The sequence below is a fragment of the Anomalospiza imberbis genome, chromosome 2, assembly GCF_031753505.1.
Source record: "Anomalospiza imberbis isolate Cuckoo-Finch-1a 21T00152 chromosome 2, ASM3175350v1, whole genome shotgun sequence".
NCBI classification, from domain to species: domain Eukaryota; kingdom Metazoa; phylum Chordata; class Aves; order Passeriformes; family Viduidae; genus Anomalospiza; species Anomalospiza imberbis.
This window is the reverse complement of record NC_089682.1, coordinates 7,803,825-7,829,645: the sequence shown is the minus strand read 5'-3', so window position 1 is coordinate 7,829,645 and position 25,821 is coordinate 7,803,825. Positions and strand designations below refer to the sequence as shown.

Here is a 25,821-nt window from a genome sequence, read left to right as displayed (position 1 = left end):
GGGCAAAATAGCAGCACACAGATACATAAAAAGCAACTGCAAAGAGGAAGGAAATAAATTATTCTTCCTGTTTACTATGGGGACATAAGTTACTCCACAGTGAGGTGACATACAACAAGCTGTGCAGCCACTTCTCACTGAACAGCAGCATTTTTCCATCTTTTAGACAGTGGGGAAGCCACCAGGAGCTGCCGTCTCACAGAGAGGCAGCAGCAGCTCCTACCTCACTGCAGGCACTGAGCTGCCTGCCTTGGAAAGGGGTGGGAGGGTTACAGTTCCACCGTGTCTGTGGGTGTCTGAAAGGAGCTGGGAGCCCTTGGCTCACTAAGCAGCATTTCAGTCTCAGCATGAAGCAGGGGTTCCTTTCTCACAGCTGGGGAGCAGTGGCTGTGGTGATGTGACAGCATCCTGGGGCCCTGCCCCCTAGGAGAGGCCAGTCAGGGTTGGGAGCCTGCCCCCAGTTTGGGGATACAGTTCATATTCTGGAGAACCAGTCTGATGAGCATCCACCCAGAGTGGATGGATATATTTAGTCTTAAGGCAGTGTGATGGACTAGATGTCTCCAAACCCCTTTATCTTTAATTATTTAAGTGGAAATGTTGCAATGTGCACATTGAAGCCTGAGCTAAGCCTCCTACAAGGGAGTGGGCCGGGCCAGAGCTCCAGCTGTGTGACCTGAACTGCTGACCAAAGCCAGCAAGAGGAACAGGGTGGCCTTTGAAGATCCACCTAGAGAAATAGAGACTTTTCTCCTGACAGTAAATTTTAAAATAAAACCTACCTTTCAGATGGCAGATTCTTTTTCTGCTGCCATCTGAAAGATTATGCTTCTGGGTGCTCCTCTTTACTACTCCTTGTTCCTCTATAGGAAATACTGCTCCAACATGGTATAAACAAAGGAGAAAATGTTAGGAGAGGTGGGGATGAGGGGGGAAAGGGAAGAAAGTGATTTAATTTAAAATGAAACCAGAAAGAAAACAGGTTTCAGTCAGCCACATTCCTATCCTCACACTCACAAGAGCAGCCATCAGGCACCAGGCCAGCATGTTTAAGCCATTTAACCATAAATCCAGGCAATATGAAGTTTGTGCCCAGGTAATGGATCCAGGATCTGTGTGATGCCATAGAGAACACAAGGGATGCCAGCTCTGAAGACCTGGGTTATTCTTGGATTGGTGACTATGCACAGGGTTTGGGTATCTTTTTGTGGCTCTTTGGAACTGTCAGTATCTCCACCTGTCTCAGCTCTGGCAGTCATCTGGACTAATCATGCTTTTTCCGTATCTGAATGCCAAGAGACAGCAGGTTGATGCCCTGTGGTCTTGATGACCTGCTAACCTGGTGACATTAACTCAGGCCACCAACCTTTGTATTACAAGTCCCTACACTACCCCCATTCCCTTGCTGGTGATCCTTCCCCTGCCAAGTGACAGAACCAACACTGCAGCAACAGTGAGGAAAACAGGAAGAGGGACCTTCTTTCCCCTTTCTCCCAAAGATCAGTGTTGGGTTTGTTTCATGGGCTTCATGGTTCATCCTTTCAATTCCTGGCAGGGCTTTGGGGAGCTGGGAGTGTCCTCAGGATCCTGACAATCCCACAGGCATTTCTAAGCTGTCAGAGTCCCCCTCTCACTTGACAAGGAGCAACACTGGGCATTCCTCAGATGGCTGAGGCCACTCTCTCAACCCAAGCACTCCTGGCAGCTGCACCACATTGCACAAGCACCATCTGCAAAGGTCAAACCTTGCCAGGTGCTCACAGCTGGCAGATGAAGTCAAACCCCAGCACACCAGAGGGGAGAGTGCTGCCAAGTGGTACTTGGTCAGTGAGGCTCTGAAGGGCTTTCAAAGAAGACTCTAATGTTATATTTATGTTACATAACACAGAAGTTGCATTTGGTATTTAGAAATGGTAATTAGAAAAGGCTTACAGAAACTGAAATGAGAAACATTAGTGCCTCCTTCAAAGTATAACTGATGCTGATTAATGTAGGAGCCATCTTGACTAGGTGCCTATTTTGATTTAGACAATTATGAGTTTACTAGTTCAAACCAGTTCACAAATGAGAATGTGAATCCAAGATTTACTGATGTGCCTCTTTCCTTTCTTCTTGCTGCTATGAGTCTCTCTTCTTTTGTCTTCATCTTCTTTTCTTTGGGCTTGCCTGAAAGAGAAAGGCATACTCGTAAAATTACAATCTACTTGTAAACCAATAGTTAACTCCAGGCATTCATTCAAAGAGGGGCAGTAGATGGATACTCATGACTTTGCCATATTGAACAGCATCATACTGGTGGGGGGTTTTTCTGGTTTTATACCTACATGAACAGAGTGGAAGGAAATACCTTGTACAGAGGCAGCAGTCCCTACTTCTGTCCTGTGAGTGCTGTGGATTGGGCTGTCCTGGTAGGAAAAAGGCTGCAGAGGGCAAGAGCTGCTCCACAGCCCGAGCGAGGGCAGTGACAGCAGCAGTCACCTGGTGTTGTGCTACCTCTGTCCAGCAGATCGTGGCTCCTGCAGAGATCAAAACCATGCCCCCAGCCTTTCTTCCCATTTGGAGGTTACAATCTGCAGAAGGAGCTGCTGGACTCTCTTCATTCTGATGCAGGAAAACTTACTGCTTTGCAAGTTCTTCCTGTTCCTAATTGACCTGATCTAACCTGAAGTAAGCCATTTGTATTCCTGCAGAGGAATACCAGAGAGTCCACATGGCCTTTTGCCCAGGTTTAACGTAATTTCTTTAAAGCAAACTGCAAATTAATAGTAGTGTAACTTTCCTGTGCAGGCAAGTCCTTAATCTAATTGGAGCATGTAAAACAGCAGCTGGGGAGACAAAGCAGTGCATAAACATGGAGAATGAAAGAGGGAGGCAATATAATTTGAAGTCCAGTGGGGATGATGAAGAAATCTGAATGCAGAGAAATAAAAATGATTAAGGTTTTTAAAATCCAAGCTAGCAAGGAATCTAGAGATATGAAAAAATAGAGCCCGACTCAGAAATTTTCAGTGTTCAGAGAATTGCCACATTCTCTCCATTCATTCTTCCACTCAGGACAACAACCCTTGTCATTTTAGTCAAAAAACATTCTCTCTTCCATCCCCTAAAAGGCTGAATCCACATTCATGGCCTTACTTTCCCTCGTGTCTGATCCTCACATAACAAGAAGAGATATGAACAAAACTATGCTTGTACTTCCTCAGTTCCCACAGAAGCCTGTGACTACTTGATCTTGTCACTAAACCATTACAGAAAATAAAAGCGGGACTTCAGTAAAGAAAGAAAAAAAAAGAGAGAGAGAGAAGCCTTGATTGCCGCCTCAAATAAGGACTAGTGTATGTTTGAAGTGACTAAATCTTTTGTGTGTACCCCTGTTTTAGAGTCATAAGTTATAAAACTTCCTGATTCTGTCTCTCCTTTCAGCTAACAGTCCTTGCTTTCTGTAAACAGCCTTTTGTGGTTTTTCAGGACAAGATGAGAATTTCTTTGAAGCTTGAAAACAAACTCCAGGCATCACTTTGGAGAATAATCATGAATCTGCTCTTCACTAAGCCCCCTCCAATCAATTGTGTGCATTCCACCTACCAGTCTGGAACATGGAGAGACAAGGGATGGGGAGCCAGCAAGGCTTGGGTGGCAGCACACTGGCCAAAGGACAGAGCAGCTCTTAATCAGATTGCCTTTAATTCTTCACGTCAGTTAAAGGCATTATGTGCTAAGATTGAGGATAGAGGTGTACTCAGCAAAGGCAGTGATAGAACAAAGTGTTTCAGCATAGGGGAGTATTTTGTAAGAATTCTGTCAAATGCTGGCCAGGCACAGTTTAGTAATCACAGGTAATGCCAGTGAGAGGAACCATTGGCCCCACACACTGAATAAGACTCTGCCTTTTGATGCCGAAAAATGTCCACAGAAATTTGGGAACTGAGGAGGTGGAGCATGTGGAAATTATGCTGCTAAAGACAGATCTCTGATTTTAATGAGAGATATTCACTGTTGTCCAAATCCCTTTGCTAATTTGTGGCTAGACAATGTTAAATTTATATTTTGTTTACCTTGCCATCTTACAGTATGAATGACTCACAAAAATATGGTATGGAGTCTTAGCCTCATAGGCAGCTGTGTAGAACAAGAAACAAGTCTTCACTACTGCGACTTGAGAATCGCATCCATGGTAGGATCATTTTTTATCACACTCTGGATGTCTGAGCTGCTTTACCATTAGTAAAATACCTCCTTTCCTTAGAAGTGAGTCCATAGCTGTGTACAATGAGAAATCTGCTTGTTAAGATGATCAGTAACGTAGAACCTGGTGATATTTTCAAAACAGATAAAGAAACTTGTGTACACAAGGTCAGTGTCTGTCAGCATTGGGTAAAAACACTCTAAAAGTCAGATATAACTTCATAAACACACTGACTTCACAGCACACATACATGGCTTGGTGGCAGTGGGTGATACTGGCTTCCGAAGGCAACCTCCTCAAGACTCAGAAAGTTGCATTCCTGGCTGTTTGGGGGCTTCCACTGGAGTCTTTCAGAGCGCCTGCCAGATGGGGCTCTGCAGGTGAAGGAATACCAGATTTGGGAATTTGCTGGGATTTAAGAACTGAGTGTCCAAGCGCCCGGCAGTGTCAGCTTTTGAGGAGTTTTGGTTGAGCCCATTGGCAAAAACTTGCCGAGTTTAACGTGAGTAGGGTTTGTGAGGACTCTGGTGTTGACTGAAGTGCTCATGAGCTGCTCAGCTTCCTCCAGGGAATTGTGTCTGAGTCAACTGTGGGAGAATTAAAAGTGAAACTGAGAATAGTCCTGCCTAGTGCAGATGGCAACTTGGAGGGAATACTGACTTTCCCGAGAACTGACTTCCCTGACTGTAGGATCAGGGTTTAAATTGCTGTGATACTTGTAAGATAGCAAAGGATTGATTAATGTCATTTTCTAGTGCATATGAATGAAGGGAACTGCAGAATCGTTTAGAATTTAGAATTATCTGCAAAGTTGTAAGAAGAAAAGGAAATAAAAGCATTACTTGAAACTTGCTTTCAAAAAAACCACAAAATTTGGGCCGACATCCAGTAATAGCTTCTTAAAAAATACAGAAACATTTTCATTTTAACTGTCAGGAAGCCTCAATGAAGAAACCTGTGAGCTTTTAGATTATATAAATAGATACACCTGGGGAAGAAATACAAGCATAAATCTTTAGCTCTGAAGCTGTAGCTGGCTGAAGTGTTATGGAAGCTGAAAGCAGAGGACTGGTAAATGTTTTGTTCAAGACCAGAGCATCACAGAATTGAGTGGTTTGTCTGTGAGGAGCACGTGTTGCTCGTTCAAGGACTTGTTTGTGGATGTTTAAATCTTTTAAATCTTGTTTAAACCCTGTCCAATAGGGCCTAATTTCTGCATCAGGAAGACTTTGGTTCTAGAGCTCCAATTTTAAGGGCAGGAAAAACCTAGGCAGAGACGGGCTGTTTAATGTGTGTGAGTACTGTGGAAAAGTTCTGTCTTGTTTTTACATCTCATGGTGAATCATCCTTCTGGAGAATGGATCTTCCCTGTGGTTTTCTTCTTGGAAGAGGCAGGAGCCTGAGGAGGAGGGAAATGGAGAAATAATTGCTAAGTGTGGATCAAGGACAGCCAAACCCCGTGTCCTGTTCCCTGTGACTTCAGAGCCCCGGCTGCGTTCTGATCCCCTAAGCACGTTCCTCAGTACTTTTACTGACCCAAATTCAAGGAAGCAGCTTTACCATTCTCTGTGTCAGCAGGCTGTGAGAGAAGAGAATGGGGTCATTTGTATTTTTTTTTCCGAATGGTAGTTCAATGCTTACTGTTTGACTGATGCTCACAGTCTCAAAGTTCTGATCCAAGGTGGGGCTACTTGTGGATGTAGATAGCCGGCAAAACTGACGCTACGGGGAAAACAAGGGCAGTCCTTCGGCACATCAGCAGGTTTGGTGGCTAAGGGGCTTGGAGAAAAAGCTGATGAAGATGTGCAGTGACTACTGGAACCCACCAGCAGAGTGCTGGGGGGAGCGGCTCACAGGGCAGCGAGCACAGGGGATGGTCCGAGCCCTGGAGCCGCAGGCTGGCGTGTGCAGGCCTGCTCTAGAGGGAAGGGAGGCCGGCGTGCTCTGGGCGCAGCAGCCCCGCCTCCCGCCGCGCCGCCATTACGCGCTGCGCCACTGCCCGCCGAGGGGGGAGCGACAAGATGGCGGCGGCGCCCGCCCACGTGACCCAGGCCCCGCCTCCTTCTAGCGGCGTCTCGGCCGCGCGCGCGGGGCGCTCTCGCGAGAGCGGCGAACAAAAGGACAGCGCGGCGCAGGCCGTGTGTTGTGTGTGGGGAGGGAGCCGTGATCTCGCGAGAATTCGCCGCCGCTCTCCTCCCGAGCAGAGCCGGGCGGGAGCGGGGGGAGGGGAAACCTCGCGGTGCCGCCGGAGCCTCCGCGCCGGCCCGGCGCCCCGAAGTCTCGCGACATCTCCGGGAGCGCGTCCATCGCCGGCCTCTGGGCTGCGCGGAGTTCTCGCGATAGCGCCGGGAAGAGAGGGCGGGGGGGGGCGGTCGCCGTGCGCGCTGAGGTCAGCGCGCGCGGCAGGGCGCGCGGGGGCGGGGCCTATATAAAGGCCGGGCCCGCGGCGGGGGGGGCTCAGTCAGGGCAGCGATTCGTGGCGGAATCAGTGACACCCACGGCAGCGACCTCCCGGCCCAGCGGACCCCATTTCTCGAGGCGGAGCGGGACGAGCCCGAGACCGATCTCTCGTTATGAGTCATGTGGCGGTGGAAAATGCCCTCAGTCTAGACCAGCAGGTGAGGGACGAGAAGCGGAAAGGCCGCTCCGTTACCCGGAGGAGGCGCGCGGCGGAGGCTCTTGGGGCAGGGAGGGCGGCAGGGATGGTCGGGAATCTTCACGTGGGGCTTCGCTTCTCGCTTCCCGGCGGTCGTGTCGCAGTTCCCCCCGCGGTAACCCCCACCTCCCCCCCCACGCGGCCTGTTGTGGCGCACTCGGTCGTTGCGCAGTTAACGCCGTGCGGCGGCCCCGCGCCCGCGCCGGCTTCCCCCCCGCGGGGCTGCGCCGTCCCCGCGGCCCGGGCGGCGTAGCGGGGGTGCGGGGCCGCCGGTGCCGCCCGGCCCGGCCCCGGCCCCGCTCGGGCCCCGTGGCCCCCGCGCCGCGCTCGGACCCGCTTTGTGTGGGAGCGCCGGGAGCGGCAGCGGCCCCCGGCGGCCGCAGCGGGAACTGCAGCGGGGGGGAGGAGAGGAGGAGGAAGGGGCGGTCAATTGCCGCCATTGTGCGGGGCGGGGGAAGGGGGCACACACGACACGGCGCTTTGTGTGACGCCCCTTCCCCGGGGAGGCGGCGCTGGCGGCCGCCTTTGTTAGAGCTCCGGTGCTGCCGGGCCCCGGTGGCGCAGTTGGGCCTGGACTCGTGTGGGTCCGCACCATTTTATATTATTCTCTTCCTTTTCGTTGCTCCATCCCCCCGCCCCCTCCCCGCGCTGGGCGGGATCGATGGTTATCTAACCCTCGGGGAAGGCGGCAGGGGCTGGAAGAGCCTCAATCTGCTGCAGCGGGACCGTGGCCGGGCAGCGCTCGCTCTCGGCCGCTCCCGCGAAGTAGGTCATGGAGACGGTCCTTCCCTTCCCTCCCCTTCCCTCCCCTCTCCCTTGTCCCCCGCTGCCCCCCCGCGCCACACGTGACGGCCGCCGGCAGCCGGATTAGCTGCTCCTGCTGCGCCGGGAATCCAGCCCGCAGTGCCGCACTGAGATGGCGCCGGGGCTGCGCCACCGAGGCAGCGCCTGGCAAGTGTTGCCCCCACCGTGGGGATCCAGTGCGAGAAGAGTCATCCATCGCTTCTTGTTGATTGTGGAGAGCCGACTTGACCTAGTAGAAAGCCTTTAAAATGCTGTTAAAAATAATCCCTACCTTGATGCTTCATTCGGCTAGAAAGACGGCATTTTAAGTGGTAGCTTTAAAGAGGATGTTACGAGGTCAGCCGTGGGAGAATTCGTAAAGAATTGAATGTCTTTTGGCGGCAGCTCATGCAGCTGAGCGCCAGGAATGACAGTGCATTGGAGTCTTTGCTTTGGATTAATTCAGCTCATGTTGGAAAATAGCTTCCGTGCAATACAAAATTTATTTGTATTTAAACATGCCTTATTTTTCTGGTACATGTTTGTAATCCCTGCCATGCAGGCAAACAGCTGTAATAAGTTGGTTCTTAAGCTTTATCAGTTTCCCACTGCTTCTGCTGAAATGAGTCCATATTGTGTTTGACTTAACCCCGCTGTTGGCACACCAGCACTGCGTGAACTGAACATATTTTAGAAAACTTTACTATGAGACTGAAGGCTATAAAGGCTGGGGTATTTTTGGAAAAACAACCCAGAAAATTGTGTTTGCTGAAGATGTCGGCAGACATCACCTAATGTTTTGGAGCAGTAGTTGCCTTAAGCTTGAAGACTGTAATGTCTTAGTAGTATTAATACAGCTAAAAATACCTTGAGTCTCTACGAGTAAAGTGCCCAACTAAATTGGCATTACTTGTGCTGGAGTTTCTATAGCGAAAAAAAAAAATTGCCACTGACCCAAATCCGAATGCATTTGACTGAAATAGACTGAAATTCAGTCTGTCTAAAATGGCTCTTTAGCCTGTATGTAGTGTGAAGCAGAAGTAGCAGAAGTCTGTGGCAGTGATTTGGTGGGTGTGAGATACTCTGCTGGCCTTGCTGCCCGTGTGGGTGTCTGTTTATTGGTGGGTATAAAAACATTAAACCTGGTACTACCTGAGTAATAATAGGAGACTTAATTTGGCACGATATAACAAAAAAATTTGTAGCAGCTTGTTTCTGGTAAATGAAAAGGGTTTTTTTTATCTTAGCATAAATTCATGGTAAAACATGTTGATACTTGTCTTATTTCTTCTAGTTTTCTGGTCTAGACTTGAATTCCTCAGACTCTCAGAGTGAAGGAAGCTCTACAAGCAGTAAGTACATGCAAATTCTCAAGCTTACAAACACACTTTTAGAAATTGGGGGGCTTGCAGCTGTGAAAAGCAGTTCCTAAAGCCAAAGTTTACAGAGGCTGATGAGGAAATAGGAGGTTACCAGTTAAGCTTGCTTTGAAAACATTGTGTGTTTTAGGCAGAACCACTTAATTTTGAAGTGATACAGTATGTGTGCTCATTTCTGAAGCACTTAATTAGCTCGATAGAACTCAGTGTTCCAGTTCTGTCCCAGATTTTCAGTTGCCTCTCATCTGAGGCCACTGACTGTAGTAATGTGGTGATTTGTCCTCTTAAAATACCAGGTAGAGTAGGAATGTCAGCTTTAATGATCTCAATTCACTGAATAGAAAGTGATATTGATATATACAAGGCTAAAGTATGCTAAGAGGGGAGAATCTTCCAGGAATTCAAATTCAGCTTGTGGCTGGTATTTTCTCATTCATGTTGCTTTAGCAGACAGATGTTTCTGGATTGTAAATGAGGAATGCTATTCAGAGGCACGTGGTTGTGGCTTCTGGTTTGATCTGAGCTGAATGGAGGGGATGGGTGAATTTAAGGGCAAGGAAAAATACTGGTAGTAATACTGTGAGTTGCCAGTATTTGAATGTCAGAGTAAATGTCTTGAGCTGCTCAAGTATCTGGCACCAGTGTAAGCCTCAGGAAGACAGGCTTTTGTCATAGACAGTGTAACACCCATAAATGGATGTGTGATTCGGTCAGAGGAACACAAGACATCTGTGCTTTAAACCAGCTGCCAAAATGGGTATGCAAGACCTTTAAACTTCAACTGAGAGCGTGCTACTGAGTGCTGTATCAAAGGATTCTTGTTTAAACTGCTGTAAGAGGCCTTAAAGGCAGATGTTTTTACTAAGCAGAAGCTGTTGTTGACAAGATGAGCCTTTCAAGATGTGCTGACACCACGGGCCTGTAACACTGCCTTTCTTTTGTCCTTTAGAAGGCCGATACATTCCTCCTCACTTGCGGAACAGGGAAGCTTCAAAACAGGGTATGTATCAGAAACGCTGTGGCAACACCTAACTGGCTTTTGCACCTCAATTACACAGACTGCTTGACTGTCCTGTACAAAACATGGCAACTTTATCTTCTGCTTTTAGTGTGCTCTTCTAGATCCCTTCACCAGCTTCTATCCTAAGCTCGAGTGCAGTATCTGACTGATAAAATACCTTCAGTGTCTGTGTAACAGCTGTGACTGAAGCAAGATTGAGTCTCCCATCTTAACTTGCTGTGTAATCTTGACTGTTGATCTGAATGGATTTTGTGGGTACTAGTTTTTCTGCTTGTGACTGTGTTGTGGAACTTACAGCAATCAGTTGTTTGTTATGAGCAGACAGCACAATTTCACTTAGTAAGTGCATGTTTTTACACAAAGAGATGTTGTCCTTGTTCAATTTCCTGCAGTTTTTATGGAAGCCCTTGGGAGTACTTGAAGAAGGAAATGCAGGCTGTTTGGTGAAGCAGACAAGTACATGACCTGTTTTGGTCATATGTTTACATAGGGGTTTATGCTGAGAAACGGCACTTCCATCTTCCATTTGAATCTCTAAACAGAACATAATACAGAAGCAAAGTTTCTTGGAACACTTCAGTGAAGTAAATCATGACCTTTCGGTGTAAGATCCCAAGGGTGCAGGTGCTGCAGCACGTGTTGTCATGTCTGGTGACTTGGGTGGATATGAGAGAAACATTTAATCTAACATCTATTGAAATATACCAGAGAACAGCAGCTAAAACGCTTCCTGCAGTGCTACAACGTAAAGAATTGAGGTTTTGTGGCATGGGAGGACTTGATCTCTTCTGTTTCTAAAGCTGTAAACTTCTACAGATTCTTTTCAATACTGCAGGAGGATGGCTTCCATTATGAGTGAGTGGGAGGGCAATAATTATATGATAATATATCTCACAGTGCTTTTGGAGCTATGTCACTTTAACTCTGACTAGATGAAAAATGCTCTGTTCTAGCCTTAAACCATTTGAAGAAAGACCAGTTTGTTTCTGTCTTGCCTTCTTATGTGTCCAAGCTGCTAGTGGGTTTGCTGGGTGTTCAGGTTTTTGGGGTTTTTGTTCTGTTTTCTATTTTTCTGGGGTTGTTTGTTTGGGTTTTTCTTTTGTTTGGGTTTTTTTTTTTATGTGAAAGAAGTGTGGCCTGAAGCACCAAGTGATGAGCAGCGTGTTACCAGAGCTGAATGTTCTGGGAAAAGGAGAAGGACTGGTTGGCAGCCAGTTCAGTGCTCTTGTTCTCAGTCACACTGACCTCAAATATGAGCAGTCTTGCAAAAAACTGACTTGCCAAATCTGAGGAATGTGCAGCTTTCTCAAAAGCAGGGAACAGCTTTAAGGTGGTTGTGAACAATTGCTGTTCATAGATTTCTTCTTCTTGTATGATGTTTAGCACCTAGGTTTTGTGGGTAAAAGGTGCAGTAACCTTGAGTTCTACCACGACCTATTACGTGTAGGACTGGCATTGTACTTTCTTGTGTGCAAGACCAGAGTTCAGACGTGGCATTGTGGGTGTGATTACATGAGGCTTTTCTGGGGACTTCAACTTCACCTTGCGAAAAGGTAAATAGGTTGCGAGACCATGATCTGACCTGTGGCTTGTCCAGTTGATAGAACTTTGGCTGCCAACTTTCCTTGGTAAACCTAATTAAAAAAATTATCTTTAAACCTGGCTGGGTGCTGTGCCACTGGCATCTTCCTGGTTCCCTGTGACAAGGTTCATAACTGCTGAATAGTAAAGTTCCAGTTCAACACCTTGTTGGAAGCATCATGAGTTCGGGCTCGTAAAGCTGAGCTATCTTGTAGGATGATTTGAAGTCTGTTCTACAGTTGTACTTCCATTAAAGTGATGTTTGCTGCTGTTTACATAACTCAATTATTTCTTCAGCTGCGTCGGAACTTCTGAATTTTGGCTGCTCCTTGGAATTTTTAATGACAGATTTTTCAAAGCTTAGACATGAGGCAGTAACCTTGCATGGTAGTATTTAACCACACAACAAACTCCTGAAGGAGCCGTACAAATGTGGTAACCTGATTGGAAAAAAATCTTCCATTTAGCTCCAGATCTGTCCCACTAATACTAATCTGTTAGCTTTGTAAATGGGGAGTAGGGCAGTACAAAGCTGCAGGAAATAACAGCCTGCGTAAAAATAATGTCCTTAGATTACTTAATGGCATTTCTATTCTCAGCTGTGGGAGCTCAGTATGCAGGGCTGCCTGGCCTGAAGTGTCTTGCTTCCATGAGCTCACTTAGTAATACTAAAGCTTGTTGTCATGTAAGTTTCTTCTTAAACTTCCTGGAAGCAGCTTCTGGATATTTAAACTGTAATCTGATCTATAGTAGATGAAAAAGTAAATGTTAAGAACTCATCTTAAAGGTCCTACCCTCCCTAAAGGTATCTACCATTCTATTTCTCCCATCTTAAAAAAAAAAACTATTATTGCTGCTCTATGTGGCAGGTTTTCAAGTGAGCTGGCAGTGATTTGTGTTAGTGTTAGAAAATGTGAATTGAAATGCTGGTTGAGGGAGACACGTTGACAGCTGTAATGCTGTTCATAGGTGCAAGGAGTACAGAACTGCTCTGGAAGTTGATTATCTTAGTGAGTTCTTATCCCTGCACTGAGGAAGACATGCTTGGAATCTCTACAGGTTTTTAATTCAAAAAAACAAAAGTACTGACATCTTAAGGAATTTTCTGGTAGTCTTTGCACAGCATTGTAGTAATTTTCTTCTCTAAAATGAAGTTGAACTCTGGTCTATTATGGGTTTTCTCAGGCATTTACTCCAGTTTTAATTTACCATTTGATGTCTGAAATTCTGACTGTTATGCCTGTCATGTACTTAGAATTGACTTGTATGGCCTGGTCCTGTGTTCTGTGCTGATCCACAGATGAGGTCAGAGTAGGAATGCCAGCCTGTAAGGCCTGGAATTGGTGAAGCAGCATGTGCACACCTGTCTTTGGTGTAGAAATTGCTGCACTACCTTAAAATTATGGCAAGGTACCGGCTTCAGAAATGAATGCTATAATGAGCTAGGTGAATGAGGTTGCTTTGTTGGCTATTTAGAGTACAAATTTTTGACCCTTTGAGCTTCTCAGGCTTGGTAGAAGATGTGAAATAATGTCAGCTGGGTTTTTTTCACTGTTAAGAGGCTACATCTGTGTCCCTGAATATGGCTGTGTCAGTACCACTGCTGTTAGATCCCTTGGCAGGATGACATATCTAAATAGTTGTAGTGGCCTGAAAGTTACTCATCATAAAATCTGTATTTAGCTATCTTTTAAACAAGACAAAATAACTTCCTTGACCTTAGTATCTTGAAGGACTAACACTGCTTCTTAAAGCACTTTGGAGGTCTTGAAGCGCATTCCATGATCTTGTGTGCTAAAACTTCATGGATGGATTATTTTTGCTGTCTGTTTCAGTTATCCAGACAAAAGAGTTAGTTATCACAACAGTTTTTAAAATTTCCTTGTGACCAGTACATTTCTGGATTCCGGTTACTAGAATTTCTAATTAAAAAAAAAAAGAGAGGCAAGGTGAATGGCACTTTAGAGAACATCGAAAAAGGCAGGGTAATTCTGGTAGCAAAACCTTTTCAGAGAGACTGGGCCTAGAACAGCCCCTTTCTTTGGAATGAATTTGTTCTGTGGTTGCTGTTATTGTCTCATGAATAGGTCTAGACTGGTTTTGTGCTGTGGAGCTGGCAAAGCATGCTCACAAGAGTAACATTTTTTGTTTATCTGTTCTGTTATTTAACTTACTCTCTGCTGGATTCCCATAGCTGAGATAAAATATGTTACACAAAGTTGAGGAGGTTGGACCTCTGAAAGAGAATTTATAATTTCTTAGTCCAGTACCAGAGCAATGTTTAAAGCTTCACATTTCTGCTACTTCACAGGCCCTGGTAGCAGAATAAAAGTGAGGTTTTTTACTCTGGTATTGGCAAGCTGAGGCACTTTATATTCTTTTGAGTTAACATACGTAAATAGGCACCTACTGTAGGCAAAGGTAAAAGTGCTGTGGAAAAATTCAGTGTGGTTCATTTGTTGTGAAGAGCTCCATATACCTTCTCTGAGTATGGTGCTGTTAGTTATTAGTCTGTGCAGATCACATTGCTTTGTGTACTTGCAGTATGATAAAACATTCTAATCTCTTTTTGGATTTCTGATACCATTTATTGATCTCCAAGAGGCCTTGTTAACCTCTAAAAATAAAATGTGTAGTCAAGGATTTGTGTTTGAGAGATGACATAGATGAGGCTTGGCAAGACTTAGCATCTTAAAGTTTCTTCTGATACCCATCTTTCCAGGGTAGGCATCTGAAATACTTGTATTAAGGCAACTGTGTGTTTTTTGAAGAAACCCAACGTGCTTGTACATGCAGGGAGAAATTTCAGTTCTGATGGGTGGTGAGAAATGCTCAGTCTCTTGTTGAGCCAATCTTAACATTCATGGATCTTCTGTTGTTGAAGGAATTCGGTCCCATAGATCTTTCAGTGAAGACTTCCTGGACAGAAGTGTTTTTTTCTTGCAAAAGCATGGACTGTGCAATGTTTGGCTGAAATGCCTTTCTCTGCTAGGTTTCGATAGTGGTGGATGGAGCTCCAGACGAGACAAGGATGCCTACAGCAGCTTCGGTGCGCGTTCCGACCGCGACGCGAAGTCCAGCTTCTTCGACCGCGGGACCGGATCCAGAGGAGGGAGGCAAGTGCTTGTTTGTCTGGGTGCTGCACATGAAGTCTGCCTCGGCTCTAGCACTGCACTTGTAATCTTGATGTTAAAATTAGAGTTCCAGGTGTGAGCAGCGTGAGGTAGGAAGAGCCTGGGAGGGGAGGATAGAGGGAGAGAGCCTTGCTTTTAAAGCTACATGATTTCAAGGATGGGCAGCTTGCATGTTGAAAAATGTGCCCTGTAGTCTACCACCAGCCACTCACTGCAGCTGTAGTGTCTGGCTGACTTCAGCATTCACCAAAGAAGTGCTAGGTGGGTGGCTGCTTCCAGGAGAACCGTGAAGAGCTGTTGGGAGCACACACAATACATCACTATGGATTTTTTTTTTTAATTTCAATTTTTTTTTCTTGTTTAAAAAGTGTAGTTAATAAAACTGGGTGAGACTCTTGCAGGTTCTCTGCCTTACTTGAGCAGTCTTAAACACATCATGCGTTGTATGCACAAGTGTGGTGAGAGTGACCTTTACTGACTACTTAGTAAAGCTGACCTAGTCCTGTATCCAGACTTTTCTCAAACATGATTTACCAGGCCAAAAACTAAACAGTTGAGGTAAGGACTTCTTCCACCTTCTTTCCAAATCAGTAATACAGGTGAGCTCCCTCTTTATGAAATAATTATATGACATAATGGAGGTATTTGGTCACATGTGCGGTGGGGGAATAAAGGAACAAATTGCAGCCCTGAAGGGTACATGGGAAACCTGTGTAGAATGAGGCAGAGGAAAGGGTGGGGGGAATACAAAAAAATGCTGCTTAGGTGGTTTAAACAGAGCTCCCTGCAAAGAAATGGCAAAGACTGAGCAACTTGGATTACAGCTCCACTGGCGGATAGCTGTTTTGTGCTTAATCACATAAAACCGGTGATACAAAGTTCACTGTGTTAAGCCAAACTGAGCTCTGAATTCATGACAAACTCTCCTGTCTGACACAGAAAAATGTGACCTGGTCTGATGGCCAGGACCAATATCTGTGCTTAGGTCAATAAGCAAGTGTAGATAACCTGATGATTTTGAATTGTTCCATAGTGGTGTGTGTAATCCACAGATCATACACTGCTGCATTGTTATGTCTTTATTCTGCATGTCAGTACCCCCTGTTGATTCTCGTGCTGTATTTAGATATGAGGAGCGTGGCAGAGGCGGGGACTATGACCGGAGTGGCTTTGGCAGATTTGACCGTGGCGGGAACAGCCGCTGGTGTGACAAATCGGATGAGGATGACTGGTCTAAGCCTCTCCCCCCAAGTGAACGCCTAGAACAGTAAGTCATGGAATACTACTGATTCATGGGAGAGGGTAATTTGATAATTCCAGCAAGTAAAAATACTTTCCTCTTCTGTTTTTAGGGAACTCTTTTCAGGAAGCAATACTGGCATTAACTTTGAGAAATATGATGATATTCCTGTTGAAGCAACAGGCAGCAACTGTCCGCCACATATTGAAAGTGTAAGTTTGTTGTTTTTTTTTTTTAAAGTCTGTTTTGCTAATATATCTAATAGTGACTGTTTTCCATGGGTAGCTTTGATGTCTTGATGTCTGGAGGTGAGGAAGGAAAGGAAACTTTGTTTTCCCTTCCTACAGCTAAGGTGTTTGGCAGAAGAGGGTTGCTTATGATGAACTAAGGGAAGAAATTGTGTAAGCTCTTCCCGTTAACACTCATAGCTTACTTTTTAACTGTAACTTGTCCTTAAACAGTGAACCTGTGAAGAAGTGGAAGTGATTTCACGGTGCTGATTGGGGAGCAGCTGCTAAGGCATGGGCAGTGTCAGGCTAAGTGCTAGTGCAGTCTGCACTTCAGGCTTGGCTGGCTTTTTAAGAATTGCTTAGAAAACTGGACTAAGTATGTATGTGACTCTGTAACTTCATAGGCAATTTCTATATGAAGGGCTGAAACAAGAGCTAGCTTACAAATGACTTATTAAACTGAATGTTGTGTTATATGGTAGTTGAAGAGAAGGATTCTGATCTTAGTCCTTTTAAATACCTTACAGTTCAGTGATGTTGACATGGGAGAAATTATCATGGGAAACATTGAACTCACACGCTACACCCGTCCTACTCCAGTCCAGAAACATGCAATACCTATTATTAAAGAAAAGAGAGACTTAATGGCCTGTGCTCAGACAGGTAAGTCAGTAACTCTTACAGTAGAAGTGGGGTCCTGTATTACTGCAGTTAAGAGGTAGGACCTCCTGTGCAGTGTAGAAATAGTTGAGCATTGGGAGCTAATTTTAGTTTTAGCCTTGAATCTGCTTTAGATGTGACTTGACTAGATTTACTGTGTTTGTCCTGAGATGTGTTCATGTCTTAAACCACATTTACTTCAGGGTTTTGGGCTGTGGAGGGTGCTCCAGTGCCACCGTAGTCCAGTAGCAGCCATAGTCCAATGTGTTACTGGGTGTAACACGTTGGACTATGGGAATAGGTGTTACTGGGAATGTGCTACTGATACACAGTTAGTGCTGTAGTTGATAGTAACTCTTAATCACACTGGCTTGTATTCTACTAGGCTCTGGGAAAACAGCTGCATTTCTTCTACCAATACTGAGCCAGATATATGCAGATGGCCCTGGTGATGCCTTGAGAGCAATGAAGGTAAGTATTCAAATACCCAGTTCTGGGAAAGCAATGACCAGTGTCATAGGTTTGGGGTTTTTTCTACCCCCCGTGAGCTGATGTGTGCTACTGAACACAATAGCTGGTCTTCAATGTTATCAGCATTTTGGGTGCGATAGCCAAGCATCTCAACTTCTAGAAGACTTCAGGTATTTCTCTTTAAAAATCCAGGCTGTGGATTACTTTTTTCCCCTACCTGAGGAGTTGCATGCATAACTGTCCAATTTTTTTTTTTTTAATGGTTTTGTTGTTAGATAAGTTTAAAAGACACTTCCCTTGCTACAAAAAGCTACTTGGTCACACATCTATGTCATAGTAATTTCAGAATAGGAAGTAACTGGTTCTGTTGCTGTTACTTCTCTGCTGCTGGTTTGGGATTGCAGTGCTTGTTGTAGAGACCAGGATTGTGCAGCTGTTGCCATAGTAACCCACAGCTGAACCTTGGGCACTGTAGTAGGGCTGTCTTCAAGGTCAGTGCTCAAATTGGCTCTCAGGCATGCTTTGTCTTTCTTGAACTTGGTGACTTGTCTTAAATATTGCCTATAGTAGCTTTCTTCTTTCTCTTTGTGTTTTGGGTGCTCATGCCAAGGTTGTTTCTTTCTTCAGGAGAATGGGAGGTATGGGCGCCGTAAGCAATATCCAATCTCACTGGTCTTGGCTCCCACTAGAGAATTGGCTGTGCAGATCTATGAGGAAGCCAGAAAGGTATATCTAACAGTTTATTATTATAACATAGCTCAAGTAGAATTTTTCTTGGTGCTAACTTACTTTGCTTTACAGTTTGCATACCGCTCCAGAGTTCGCCCCTGTGTTGTATATGGTGGTGCAGACATTGGCCAGCAGATCCGTGACTTAGAACGTGGATGTCACTTGCTTGTAGCAACTCCAGGACGACTGGTTGATATGATGGAGAGAGGAAAGATTGGACTGGATTTCTGCAAGTAAGTAAAGTGTTACTTGTCCATGTACAAATGACTTTAAGCAGGATACAGTTAAGGACCTCAGATTGTAGCTTTTGGACTGTCTAGACATCTAGTTGAGAATTTTTAACTCTGCAAACACCAGAGCACAGCTTACAGAAAAGTGTTCTGAAGATGGTTTTTTTACTGCTGTTTAGGTACCTAGTCCTTGATGAAGCTGACAGAATGCTTGATATGGGGTTTGAACCACAAATTCGTCGAATTGTTGAACAAGATACTATGCCACCAAAGGGGGTTCGTCACACCATGATGTTCAGTGCTACTTTCCCCAAGGAAATCCAGGTACTTAATGAGAATTTAAATACTTAAAAAGCTCATAAGGCCAAAGAAATTTGGCCTTTGGAAGGAGGGAAAAAGTATAGTTTGATTTTAATTTTTTTTTTCTCTTGCTTTTTAGATGCTTGCTCGTGACTTCCTTGATGAATACATCTTTCTAGCTGTTGGCAGAGTAGGTTCTACATCTGAGAACATCACACAGAAAGTAGTATGGGTGGAAGAGCCAGACAAACGATCCTTCCTGCTTGACTTGCTAAATGCTACAGGTAAAGAACAGCAGATAGGCAAATGAGGCAAAATTTAGAATAGGTGAATGTAATGACTCAAGTAATAAGAATTTCTATTGATTAGGTAAATGAAAGGATAGTTTGCTGGCATGCAGTGAATGTATTGCACTGGTTAAATGCCGGTATCAAGTTGATGTAAGCATGTCTGTTACAAAAAAAAGGGGAGGGAGGTCCCCAGTGATGTTACTTTAGAATAAATGGGCAGAGAATTGGAGCTGCCTATTACCAGGTTATGGAGCCTGTATTTGTCTGTGCAGCTTTTCTTCTTCTTACCTGGGCTTTAATTTTTGTTAGGTAAAGATTCCTTGACTCTGGTGTTCGTGGAAACTAAAAAGGGGGCAGATGCTCTTGAGGACTTCCTGTACCACGAAGGCTATGCCTGTACAAGTATCCACGGAGATCGCTCCCAGAGGGACAGAGAGGAAGCGCTGCACCAGTTCCGCTCTGGCAAGAGCCCCATTCTTGTTGCCACAGCAGTAAGTGAAATCTGTAAAACTTGATCATGTTAGCCTATTTCTTGGCCTGTGGAATCTTACTAAGATTTGATTGAATCATTTAACCACTAGGTAGCAGCAAGAGGACTGGATATCTCAAATGTAAAGCATGTCATAAACTTCGACTTGCCAAGTGACATTGAAGAGTACGTACATCGTATTGGCCGTACAGGCCGTGTAGGAAACCTTGGTAAGTATCACCTGGGATTTTCACAGACAGCACTTCATACCTGAGTTGACAAGTTCAGTCCTGTAGGCTGAGTAATAAATTTCAAATAAGTACGTGAGAGAAGCCTGTGAGCTGCCTTTTGTGACCAAAAGCTGGTCACTGCTGTGTAGCCACTGTGAAAAGTTTACCAGTTCCTTTGGGTAATGTTCTTAGTGCCATCAAAGGGCTCTCTTATTACGTGTAAGCCTGGTGTCTTCTGTGTCTGTCAGTAAACATGATTTGTGGCTAGCTGTGGTGGAGTAATGGTCTCAAATGGCTTTCTCTTTAAGTAATTCTAGTGTTTTCAGGCTTGGCTGTAAGGAACTGGAATGTGGAATGGGTTTAAGTGCTGTGGTGTACTTCAATTGTGTGTAGCCAAAACTGAGTATCTCTTTCAGGTCTTGCCACTTCATTCTTCAATGAGAGGAACATAAACATTACAAAGGACTTGCTTGATCTCCTTGTGGAGGCTAAGCAAGAAGTACCATCTTGGCTGGAGAACATGGCCTATGAGCAGCATCACAAAGGGGGAGGCAGCCGTGGGCGATCTAAGAGGTAAGCGTGGCACTGCTTTGGCTAGAGATGTCTATTCAGTCTGTTAAGAGACAGCTCTGTTATTTTTTCTCAGTCTGAAAATACACTTAGAGGATGATAAGTGCAGTATAAGCTGAGCTTGGTGTGTGCAAAGGTGACAGTGTCTGTCTGGTTTAACACATAAAACCTCTTTCCTCTTAAGTGAGCAGCTAGATACAGCTGAGATAGAATGATGTTATCAAAAACAATTTTAGAACTGTAAAAGCAGCTGTAAAACACAGAAATGCATACCTCCCTGTGCCAGAGAGGTACCTTAAGCAGCTGTTTTGATGTTCAGGAGAAGGTATACAGTGCCTCCTGACAAAACAAGAAGAGAAGAAAGAATGAAGGTGTGAGGCTACTTGTAAAATAGTTTTGATGTGGAAACCTGAAATTCTGTAACCTTTGTTTACTGGCTTACAGGGGTAGGATGAGAGCACTTTCTCTTAACGTAGTTAACATGATCCAGCCACATTGGGATTGGTGTGAGTTTTTTGTTTTCCATTTTGCAGTATGCTTGTAAAATACTTAGCGTGTACGTCATGAGGGATAGTCATAAATGCATCTCTTAAACACTAAGACAGGGTTGGAAATCATGTGGAGGCAGAGATTTCACCAAATCAAATCTTTCCAGGTAGCCTTGGGATGCTTGTAAAGTGTGCTCACCTCAGCAATGGCTGTTGGCTAGCTGTGGTTGGTACCCAGAGTCAGAGTGCGTCAGTCTCGGTGTGTGCAGAGCTCAGAATGCACCTGTTTGACTCCAGCGTTTGTCTCTTGCCCTCTGCAGCAGTCGGTTCAGCGGAGGCTTCGGAGCCAGGGACTACAGGACGAGCAGCGGCTTCGGCAGCAGCAGCTCCAGCAGCAGCCGGTCAACCAGCAGCCGCAGCGGCGGGAGCGGCAGCAGAGGCTTCGGAGGTGAGAGGGGCTGGGCAGCTACACCCCAAATGCTTGCTGGGGTAAAACTGGGTGTAATGTTTGAGTAAGAGATCATCTGGTGCTTGTCATGCAGTCTCAGCATCCTGCTTGGGTCTAGGCCAGTGCAGGTTACCTGACTGATGGTTTGATGCTGCCTGCCTTTGCAGTGTTAGTTTGATGTTGTGCATTTGACAGTACTGCTGGGTGGGGTTCTTTAATAGACAGCAGATACCTGGGCTGTTTTCTTGTTGTAAAGGTGCAAATCTGTAGAGTTAATTAAGCATCACTTTCTCTTGCTTTTCATAGGTGGTGGTTATGGAGGCTTCTACAACAGTGATGGATATGGAGGAAACTATAACTCCCAGGGGGTGGACTGGTGGGGCAACTGATCTGCTTGCAGCAGATAGCCCACCAAACAAGCTAATATGGAAACCACATGTAACTTAGCCAGACTATACCTTGTGTAGCTTCAAGAACTCGCAGTACATTACCAGCTGTGATTCTCCACTGAAATTTTTTTTAAGGGAGCTCAAGGTCACAAGATGGAAATAAAGGAACAAGTAGCCCTATCTCGAAGGTGGTTTTGAAGACTCTTATTGCTGTAGTCAGGATTAACTCCCCTCCCACCCATCCCCACCCAGAAACTGCATTTATGATTTTGTGACTGAGGATCATTTGTTTGTTAATGTACTGTGCCTTTAACTTTAGACAACTTTTATTTTGATGTCCTGTTGGCTCAGTAATGCTCAAGATATCAATTGTTTTGACAAAATAAAAATTACTGAACTTGGGCTAAAATCAAACCTTGGCACACAGGTGTGATACAACTTAAACAGGAATCACTGATTCATCCATAATATTACAAAGAAAAACTTATGCGGTAGCCTGCATTAGGGCTTTTGGTATCTGCAGATTTGAAAAATAAAACATCTTGAAGCATATCAATGCAATTAGTTTCTAATGTGGCAAAACTGTACTAAGTTAAAGTTCTGATTTGCTCACTCTATCCTGGATAGGTACTTAGAACCTGATAGCCTTTAATAAGCCATTCCAGTCATGATGAGATGATGTATGGATACATGCATACATTAAAAGCACTGTTTTTGAAGTTAATGCAAGTAAATACAGCAATTCCTTTTTCAATATTTAGGCAGATCATTAATGTGAGCTAGCCAAATGTGGGCAGAACATTACAGGGAACGTTTAAAGGTCTGATAACTTGAAATAGTTTTTAGGAGAATTCATCTATTTAGACTTTTTAAAAATGCCTGCCATATGAAATTGAAATGGTAGAATGGCTGACCATGGCAGTGATTGGTCCTCCGTAAGGGCCTGACTGAATTTTTGGTCTAATAACGCATGCTAGTGTTGATGTTTTTTGGTCAAGAGGGTATGAACAGGAAGAATTATGCAGCAGGCTTTATTTTAATGCAGATTCACATTACTCTGTTCAAGCTGCGTGGAGATGTTAAACTGGCTTACTGTAGACTTTGTAAAATGGCTCCAGAAGAGTAACAAACAAACCTGAGATCACAGAGGTTGGAAATGTACATAAACTGCACAAGGTTTCAATTCTGCTATTAAAGTGCAGTTTTAGTCAGTTTTAGTTGCATAGGTTTCCATTGTATTTATAGTCTGTTATGCTAAATCTGGCCAAAGATAAGTATTGTCCACCGGAAAAATGCCTCTGCCACTTGGAATTTCTGTGCTAACTTTGGGCCAGAGCATTTAACAACTAATCTACAGTGGCATAGGAAAATGGCAAAAATCTCCTAAAGTGCAATAGATTTTTTCAAGTGTATTGTGCCTTGTTCTAAAACTTTTATTAAGTAGGTGCACTTGACAGTATTGAGGTCATTTGTTATGGTGCTATTTCAAGTCTAGGTTTAGGCCCTTGTACATTTTGCCCATAACTTTTTACAAAATACTTCTTTTATTGCACATTCAGAGAATTTTATATATGTCTTGTGTGCGTGTCCTTAACTTCCAATCTTATTTTGTCTCTTGGAGATTGAACGCAGCTTGTTTAAGGAGAAGGAAATAGATTCTAAAACTTATTTGGGACCATGGGAATGATAGCTGGGAAGAAAACTATTTGCACACGACAGATTTCTAGATACTTTTTGCTGCTAGTTTTGTGTAATATTTATTGAACATTTTTGACAAATATTTATTTTTGTAAGCCTAAAAGTGATTCTTTGAAAGTTTAAAGAAACTTGACCAAAAGACAGTACAAAAACACTGGCACTTGAATGTTGAATGTCACCGTATGCGTGAAACTATATATTTCGGGGTAGTGTGAGCTTTTAATGTTTAAGTCATATTAAACTCTTAAGTCAAATTAAGCAGACCCGGCATTGGCAGTATAGCCATAACTTTCTGATAGTAAAACAAAAATTGGCAACTTAAAATTAAACATGCCAAGGTTTTGATACACTTGTCTTAAGATATTTATGAAACACTTCTAAACACTGATGTGAAGTGTCCAGATTCTCAGATGTTTGTTGCGTGAGTTTTGTTTAGTTGTGTGTTTTTTTTTTTCAGTGAATGTCTGGCACATTGCAATCCTCAAACATGTGGTTATCTTTGTTGTATTGGCATAATCAGTGACTTGTGCATTTTAGCAAGTTTATCAGCCAGCAATATTTTCAGTTCAGATACAAGGATTCAAACCAATATGCAAGAATGGATTTAAACTTGCTGAATGTGAAAATTGAACTTCAAGTCACTGTAGGTTTAGAATTGCTTATTGTATTAGTTTAGATGCTAGCACTGCATGTGCTGTGCATATTCTTGATTTTATTAAAATAAAAAAGTTGAACTGCACAGTCTATTCATTTGTGAAGCGTCACTCCTGGTTTATGAGCTCTGTAGCCCCAGCAGTCTCATTCACGTGCAGCTCTGGAAGCAGGTGACTCTAGTGTGGCACACATCAGTGGTGACAGATGGCAGCCAGGCTCAGGGCTGTAGCTGAAACCTAAAATGGCCTGTGCCCCGCAGTGCAGGGTTACTGTCAAGTGTCAGAGGTGGGACAGACAGAAACCACCGCGGTTTGTTCATTAGGGGAACCAAGTTTGGCTGTAACAACCTAATTAAACCCTGTGGAGTTGGGTTTGGTTCCTCAGCCCCTCGCTGCTCAGGACTTCATCTCACAGTTGTCCCTCTTGAGTTTCACAGGAGTGCCTTGTAGAGAGCTTTTAAGTTTTGATGTCATACCTATTTGTTGTTCCTAGGTATTGAAAAGCCAAAATTAGGTGAAATACTGGAATCTCCAAGGGAGTAGAGGGGAAGGAATAGATTCAGGTGTTTCCCATTTCTTTGAAGTAAAATAAATTTGCTTCATTTGAGAGAGAGTGATTTAGAAAGAGCCTAGATTTTGAGTTTGGTGCTGAAATGACTGTAGAAACTTGTGATTTTCTGGTGAATAAGGAAGAGGGGGGGTGGGGGGAAAGTAATGCCTGGGACCTCTGATCCATTGAAGTGTGATGCAGGTGAATGGCATGGGGTGAGGACTGGTGAAGGTGTGAAGTGCCCCTGCCATCCTGGATCCATATAGGAAATGAAATCCACCCCACCAATCCAGTACTGTGTATGGGCCTTGGAGAACAATGGACAGGATGGAGATGACCGATTCCCAGGATAGCTTGCAGGAGCAGCTGCCTTGAGCACACTGACTGGACCACACTAAATTTACCTGCTTTAGACTTGCATTAATTATCAACCTCATCATGCAGGGCTTTGTGTTGTCATGCGATGTCCCTGGATGTGCAACATGCACTTAAGTATCCTCCAAAGGCAGTTTTCCCTCCCCTGTGTATCTGCAGAAATACTAGAACCACGCTTAGGAGATGGATATGCCAAGGGAAATGTGCACTGTGGAGGTGACCTGTGGGATCTGGAACTCCAGCTTTGAGTGTAAAGGTTTGCACTTTGTGCTTTAGCTTAGGTTTGTCCCTGCAGTGTGCAGGAGTGGCAGAGGAGTCATTTGGCAGCCAAGTCCCCAGGAACACAGGGCTGTGATCAATGCTCTGCACCGAGACTTTTAGAGGTCGTGGAAGGCCTAACGTAAGGCAGTAATGGGCACAAAGTGGGTGAAAACCAAAGGAGGAAGTCTGGTCCTCGGGAAGATTGTTCCTACAGGGCAGATAGAGGAAACCATTCACCTCTGGAGATGGAAGTTAGGCTGGGGAAATGGCACAGATGAGGAGCCTTGAGACCCCAAAGCTACTGGGGTAAGAGAAGCACAAGAGTGTGTTGCCACAGAGGTGGAAGTTTGTATTTCAGTAGTTCTTGGCATACTGGGCAGCAACATTTTTCCCACAGTAAATGAGAAAAGATTTGGGAAGAGGTGGGCCAAGACATCCTAAATTGTAAAGAAAAAGGCTGCAAAGTTAAATGGTAAAAATGATTATTGATTTGTCTTTGTGAAGCTTTGTTCTGTGAGACCTTCAAAACATGCAGTAAAGTCAGTCTTCGGGCAATAAATGTGCCTGTGCCAACAACGGCAGAGGTTATGGCAGAAAGCTTGTAGTAAATTCTGCTCTTGGTTTGCCAGTGAGTCACTGTGACCTGTGCAGATAAGGAGAGGTCTTGAAACTATTTGACTTGTGGTGACAGGGGTGGGACTTGGATTGATGTCCTGGTGTGGAGTTCATAGAAGTGGAGAGAGCAGTGGGGTTACCAGAGAGACTTGGTTACTGTTTGTTTGGTGTGAGGATTGAGCACA

General features: G+C 44.5%; 2 protein-coding genes across 2 annotated transcripts in view; one reads left to right on the top strand and one right to left on the bottom strand.

Moving 5' to 3' along the window:
• The window catches only part of RPL8 (ribosomal protein L8), a 78,495-nt gene that overhangs the window by 23,843 nt on the left and 28,831 nt on the right, over window positions 1-25,821 (bottom strand). The window lies entirely within an intron of this gene.
• DDX3X (DEAD-box helicase 3 X-linked) lies at window positions 6,633-23,921 on the top strand. Its single transcript, XM_068179737.1, has 17 exons — window positions 6,633-6,804; window positions 8,920-8,977; window positions 9,954-10,004; window positions 14,599-14,722; window positions 15,867-16,007; window positions 16,093-16,192; window positions 16,738-16,873; window positions 17,256-17,341; window positions 17,969-18,067; window positions 18,143-18,303; window positions 18,480-18,624; window positions 18,740-18,884; window positions 19,200-19,381; window positions 19,472-19,589; window positions 20,006-20,162; window positions 20,968-21,095; window positions 21,402-23,921. The coding sequence occupies exons 1-17, from the start codon at window positions 6,760-6,762 to the stop codon at window positions 21,482-21,484; spliced, it is 1,959 nt and encodes a 652-aa protein (XP_068035838.1). The 5' UTR covers window positions 6,633-6,759; the 3' UTR covers window positions 21,485-23,921.

Bases quoted from the DNA above. Each gene is read 5' to 3' on its own strand.
- DDX3X (XM_068179737.1), top strand. From the start codon at position 6,760: ATGAGTCATGTGGCGGTGGAAAATGCCCTCAGTCTAGACCAGCAG. The intron at 16,874-17,255 runs GTAAGTCAGTAA...GTATTCTACTAG, and splicing joins AATGGCCTGTGCTCAGACAG to GCTCTGGGAAAACAGCTGCA. The intron at 18,625-18,739 runs GTACTTAATGAG...CTTGCTTTTTAG, and splicing joins CTTTCCCCAAGGAAATCCAG to ATGCTTGCTCGTGACTTCCT.